At 39.7% G+C, this 6,710-nt stretch overlaps 1 protein-coding gene across 1 annotated transcript; it reads right to left on the reverse strand.

Annotated features, from left to right (window-relative positions):
* Positions 1–2,197: 2,197 nt before the first annotated feature.
* LOC18441526 (ACT domain-containing protein ACR8) lies at positions 2,198–6,306 on the reverse strand. The gene is made up of 7 exons (XM_006851757.4): positions 5,895–6,306; positions 5,611–5,656; positions 5,396–5,510; positions 5,073–5,140; positions 4,173–4,775; positions 3,570–3,674; positions 2,198–2,816 (listed from the first exon to the last, which is right to left on the reverse strand). The coding sequence occupies exons 1-7, from the start codon at positions 5,960–5,962 to the stop codon at positions 2,478–2,480; spliced, it is 1,344 nt and encodes a 447-aa protein (XP_006851819.2). The 5' UTR covers positions 5,963–6,306; the 3' UTR covers positions 2,198–2,477.
* Positions 6,307–6,710: the final 404 nt, after the last annotated feature.

Raw genomic sequence — 6,710 nt, forward strand, 5'->3', positions numbered from 1 at the left:
CCCGAGCCCCCAATGAATAAACTAAACACAAAAATAGAAAATTCCAATGCGGGGGTTGTGATGGTAGTACCCTCCACCTCTAGTTGAACACCAAAACGATTAGGGACCAAAATTCCACCAAAAGACAGGGAGAGAAAGAGCCCAAAACATATGAAATAAGAGAGAGCACTGTAGGAAAAAATCGGGTGGTTAACCACCGATCGATTTTCGTCGGTTTTGGTGAGCTGGAAGGAAAATTTTTAAAAAAAATTTAAAAATATATAAAATCCAAAAAAATAAGGGATTATGTTTGTAAATGTATTATTTAATATTTTTCATCATTTTGACAAAAATTGAAAATTATTCTGACTAGTAATACTTTTTTTTACATTTTCATATTTTTTTTGGAAAAAATTAAAAATATCCCTCTTTAAAAGGAAAGTATAAAATGAGACCATTTACCTTTAATACAAAATGGTCACATTAATCATGACCGTTGGATGTGAAATTGAAGGATTGCAACTATTCCATTGACAAAGCTCAAGCTTCAATACACATTCAAGTTATCAAATTTCATATTAAATGGTTGTAAACAGTGTTTTAAAAAACGTCGAGTCGAACCGGCGAGTCCGGTTCGACTAGGAAATCGTGAAAAGGGAACCGGATCGCCTAAAAAATCGGAAATCGTCCAGTTCTAGAGAGAACCGAACGATTCTGTACTGTGAATCGCCGATTCACTGTACGGAATAGGCGAGTCCGAACAGTGAATCGGCGAGTCTATACGGAATTTATTTATTTATTTATTTTTATTTTATTTTTATTTTTATTTTTATTATTATTATTTTATTTTATTTTTATTTTTTGTAATCCATGATAGATTTTTTTGTAATACTTGATCGATTTTTTTGTAATCCATGATCGAATTGTTTTTGTTTTTTTGTAATCCATGATCGAATTTTTTGGTTTTTTGTAACCCATAATAGAATTTTTTGTAATCCATGATCGATTTTTTTGTTTTTTTTTTTTTTTTTTTAACCCATGATAGAATTTTTTGTAATCCATGATCGAATGTTTTGTAATACATGATCGAAATGTTTGTTTTTTTTTTGTAATCCATGATCGAAATGTTTGTTCTTTTTTTTGTAATCCATGATTGAATTTTTTGTTTTTTGCTTTTTTTGTAACCCATGATAGAGTTTTTTGTAATCCATGATTGAATTTTTTGTAATCCATGATCGAACCGTTTGTTTCTTTTTTTGTAATCCACGATTGAATTTTTTGTTTTTTTTTGTAATCCATGGTCGAATTTTATGTAATCCATAATGAATTTTATGTAATCCATGATCGAATTTTATGTAATCCATGATTGAATTTTTTGAAAATTTGTGATTTTTTTTTTTTAGTCCATGATTGAATTTTTTTTTGTAATCCATGATAGAATTTTTTGAAAATTTGTGATTTTTTTTTTAATCCATGATCGATTTTTTTGAAAATTTGTTATTTTTTTTTTTTAATCCATATTATTCAAAGAGAAAATGACAGAGATGATGATTCTGAGGCCACCCTATCCCAGCCATATTATTCACATATCGAGTCCCAACAGCAACAGTGTAGGGATGAGCACGAAATACTGTAAATTAAATGCTGAATGGCGGTTCATGCAGGGAAAGAACATATCAATATTCGCATATTCATTCAAAAACATGAAAATTCTTAATGGAGTACCCTCATTTTTTATTGAATTCTTAAAAAACAATATTTATAATGAATTTTAATAATTTTTTCGAATTTTTTTTAAGCTTTATTCTGAGCAATTCACCCGATTTCCGATCTGGATGGCCGATTCGCCGATCCGGATCGGTTTTTTGGAAACCCGATCCGAATCACCGATCCGTTTTTTAAACCATTGGTTGTAAGTAAATATAATCACTTTGTATCTCATTGCATACAACCTTTTCTTTAAATTCTATTTTTCATTAATTTTCAACTTCAATTGATTTTACCTTGTTGAATCATGTTTAAATGTATTTTTTATATTTTATTAGATTTTTTTATTTTATAATATTTTTTTTACCGCCCAACACTTATCCAATTAAACCAATTGAACCGACCAATTTACAAATGAGGCCCGATTGAAAGGCAGGTTTCAGTCCCATATCCGATTAACAGTTCGGATACGATTTTTCATACACTGGGTAGTAGGGCATGGGCATAAAAATGAAATAAAAACACGAGGATCCATCATCTATCATTAATCTCAACCAACAAATTTTTCTATGTACAGTAACGTATGGAGTACGTGTATACATCCATTCAAAGGGCACAACTCCTTTGCCCCACAACGTCCCACGTGTCCCCACCTCCCTAATGTTTCCCATCCCCTTTTTATGTACAAAACAATAGAGAGATAGAGAAGACAGGCGAACACGTGCGGCATAGCACATGTAAACAGGATTTGTACGTGGGTGAATAAGTCACACGTGCCTAGTGTAACCAAACTAGGAGCAAGACCTGATGAGTCCCAAGTTGTACAGGTTTCGCCTGACCAGCGAGAACAGTCCGGGGTCCCCAGGCGCCGTTGCCTTGCCTATGCCATGTTCACGGTCCTCCTTCACCAGGAGGTTCGTTAAACCGATTCTCTCCCGAACAGAGTCTATGATCCTCGGTTCGACGGCCGGGTTGCCGGCTGCATCCGTGACATAGAAGACATTGAGTGCAGTGTCGCCACGTGTCAAAACCTCCGCACGCGTGACAGATAGGCCGTTCTCGCGAAATGTCCGAGTCACATCGGATAACAGGCTCCTCCGGTCGAGCGTCCTGAGCTCGAGTCTCACTCCCTGTATTGCACAAAGAAAGCGTGAGAAACGGACCGTGCCGAAATATAGAGGCAGCGGCTATTAAACAAGTGTCAATGTTTCACGCGCAGAGGGTGACTACAGACACATACTGAAATTTCGGCGAGTTTAATATTTCACACGCTAAGCGTGACCGACCGACGAACTTACTGAAATTATCGGTCACGAAATTCATTGAGATTTTGACCCAACAACTATTCGGAAAGTTTCGGTGGTTGAACGACTTGGATGTGCCAGGAAAAGGCAAAGATTTGTGAGTTGAAATCCAGGAAATTGATTGGAGGAATGTCGCTGTTGGGAATGATGGGATTTTCTCGGGTATTTTTTTTTTTGTTTTACAAGAAAGGGCATGTGCGCAGGGAGGCGCGGTTTTGAAATTTCACGAGATTGCGCGGGTAGTTGTGAAGAGGGAATATTTGTTTTCTACTCTCTCAGAAGTTGTAGACACATGGGGGTGTTGGGAAACAGCGGCGAGCATGTGATGTGATGATCCAGTCAAAAGGACTCACTACCCAGCTTTGAAGTTCGAATTTATAAATATTTTTATTTCGAAGGAACGGTTCCATTCAAAGAAAGAAAAGAATCAATCTGCAGTAGAAGAAGATGTTGGAAGAACTTGGAAAATTTTGGCACAACGTGTTTGATTTTCTGCTCGTTTACAGTAAGGGACGGGATATGTGTGAAAGCCTCAAAAGGAAGGGGGGGGTCATGGAACGCGGAAGAATTGAATACGACCTTGGAGGCTCGCCTCTCAATGGACGCCTGGAGGCATTGAATCACACGCTGCCTCTCCGCCTCGGAACTGACTGGGCACCCGTCAGTGTGCCTTATGTAAAACTCCTGCACATAACAATCACACTTCATAATTAATTAATGAACCACCATAATTTCCAACAAAAGAATGGGAAGAGACAACAAACTAAAAATTGCAGCATAACATGCAAAAGAATGGGGAGAAATACCTAATGAATTGCAAGGAAAACTGACAGTATAGACATGTTCAGATTAAGGCCAAAACGATTATACAGCTCAAATAGCAACAAAATTTAAAATAAAGACTTATGGATAAACCCACAGATTGCAACAAAAATGCACAAAAAACTATGTTAAAGCCACAAATTTTTTAGAAAAATAACGAGAAGAAAACAGAAAGATTGATAAAAATACGCAGAAAAAAAATTATAAACGAAAAAAATACAGAAAAATGCCAAAGATATCATTCTGAAAAAATTGGGGAAAATTCCCAAAATTGCAGCAAAAAAAAAAAAAAAAGAGTAAAACCCGACAAAATTGTAGAAAACTTCACTAGATCCACAAAAAAGAAAATCAAAAAATTACCTGGAAAGCCTCATCCCCTCTGGTACCAACCGTGCCATGAAACACCACATAATCCATGTCCGTCAAAGTGCAAACAATGTCGAACAAGAGCTTCGGCCGATCTCGACACTGCACATTGACGACTGAGTAGCCCCTCTCGGCGCACCCCTGCACCGTGACCAACGGACCTGCCTCCAAGCCATGGCTCGAGCCCGTCTCTCCCCAGCTTGAACCCACTTTCCTCTCATAGTCCCGGTCGGCAAACATCAACTGATGCAATCTCCTCTCCGTGTGAGTCACGCCAAGGGCAACCACAGTCTTCGCACTCCTCACATCGTTGTCGCCTTTCAAAACATTGCGGAGCCGGTCCTCGATCCGAGATACTCTGTCCGAATCGTCGTCAAGTGGAGAGCCCGAGTCTATGTCGTTGATATAGATCAGGGAGGCAATTCGAGCGTTGTGCGTCCAGACCTTGGCCTCAACGACGTTGCAGCGCTGGTCAGAGAGGACCGCAAAGACTTCAGACAGGAGACCGGGTCGGTCGGTGCCGGTTAGCTCCAGGGCCGTCACGCCTGGGAGGTGGGTTTGGGAGGCGCCCAGAGAACGGTACCCTGTTCCCAGAGACTGAAGAGAGAGATGTGTTAGAGTGATGTTTTGGGGTTTGGAGAGGTTGGTATGGATTGCTTTGATGGTTTGGGAAAGAGAGAGTTTGGTTCGAACATTTGGGGTGTGAGAGAGAGTGGCAGGCATAGAGAGAGAGAGAGATTGGTGATTTTAGAGAGAGAAAGTGCGAGATCAATGTGACTGTTAGAGGGCGTGAAAGAGGGATGATTAGGGAGTCTCTAGTGTGATGATTTGGAGAGACAGAGAGAGAGAGACGTTAGTGAGAGGGGAAAAGGGGGGGCGTTTTGTGGTGGTTACCTGTTCAATGCAGCGGATAACGCTCTCGTCAGTTAGCTTGTTGCCGTTTTGGTCGGTCACATGGAAGACTGCAGTGGGCAAATAACAGGGGATGAGGGAGAAACGAATGGAAATCACTCTTAAAACATTACTATTACAGCTTGCAAATAGGATATAGAGAGAGAGAGAGGGGTTACAGTTTAAACACAGTATTAGATGCCGTATCCTAGAGTGAGAAGAAATGTGAACTTCAAACCAAGAAATAGACGAATTTGCAGAAAAGGAGAGGAGAAATTAATTCTGATAAGAGAGAAAGACACAAATGGAAAGAGAGAGAAGAGTACCGTCCATGAACCATCTGCCGTCTGAGGAAATGTATGCCTTGTTTACGCAAAGGTCCAGATCTGCCAAGACCTGAACTGCCTCTAAAAGAACCCCGTGTTTTCTCGCGCTATCTACCTGCAAATACCAAAACAGAGCACATCAGCAATTAAGAGACAGAGAGAGAAGTAAAGAGCACCGTCGAGATGAAATCAGAAGAGGTTCTTCTCTCTCTTACCTTCACGAGAGTTGCAGTCGCGCACACGGCATTGTCTATCACAACCCTAAACAACACACAAACAAATGTTCAAAGCTCCAAATCAAAACACATAACCGAAAAAGGAACAGAAATTAACTGAGCAAGGAGTTCAAAAATCCTTATAAAATTCTCTGAAACTCAAAACTCAGAGCCCTATTAACTCTACCAAAGAGAGAAAGGAAACTCAAACAAATCACACAAATTACAGTCCCCAAATTCCCCAAAAAAAAACCTGAAAAATCTCTGGGAAAGAAAAAACTCACCTAGGAGTGTCCATTCTTATGACGAGCTTTTCGTATTCGTCCAAAGTAGAAGACCAGTCCATTTTCATTTGCAGGCTCAGAAAGACCAAAACGCTAAATCGAACCCTAGTTCTTCCAAAAAAATTGCAGAAACACTTCAATCCAAGCCCTCTAAACCCCAAATGAAGAGAGATGAGAAGGAAAATGAAAGCAAGCTGGCTCTTATATCCCTCGACAGAAGCAATGCCAGACCAGGCTCTTCTTCTGGGTAAGGATCACCATTGGAGCCATCGCCCTCAGCGTTTGCAAGAGTGTTTCTCTCTCTACAGAGTTGCCCTCTCTTTCTCTCTCTAGAAATCACTGCGGGTTTCTCGCCCCTTGGGCTCCTCACAGCTGGACTTGGCCCTTCTCTCCCAAAAGCCGGACTTCGTTTAACCGGTGCACCTCAGGCGAGCCTTTTAAAGATGAGAATGACGGAAATACCCTCCTTCCTCGCCGTTAATATCTGACAAGGGTCTCGCGGGTTTGGCGGCCTTTCTTTCAATTCTAACCCAAAGGAGCCCTTGTCACGGACAATGACCGCAATCGACTTTTGTATGGCGTAGAATATCTGAAATACCCTTTGGAGGTGTTTATATGCTAATAAAGCAAAATAATTTACTATATGGTGGCAACTTTTAGGTGCAGGAGTAAAATGCAACTTGAAAATTCGGTACCGAAGGGTACTATATTTAAAGAACTTTCAATTGATCATATGGACTTCGATCCTACTCATGTTCTTTAAATAGTTGAAATTTAACTATTTATATAAATTTCAACTATTTATATATCTGTTAG

This window comes from Amborella trichopoda, chromosome 9 (genome assembly GCF_054954075.1).
Source record: "Amborella trichopoda isolate Santa Cruz 75 chromosome 9, AtrichopodaSantaCruz75HAP2 v2.0, whole genome shotgun sequence".
Classification (NCBI taxonomy): domain Eukaryota; kingdom Viridiplantae; phylum Streptophyta; class Magnoliopsida; order Amborellales; family Amborellaceae; genus Amborella; species Amborella trichopoda.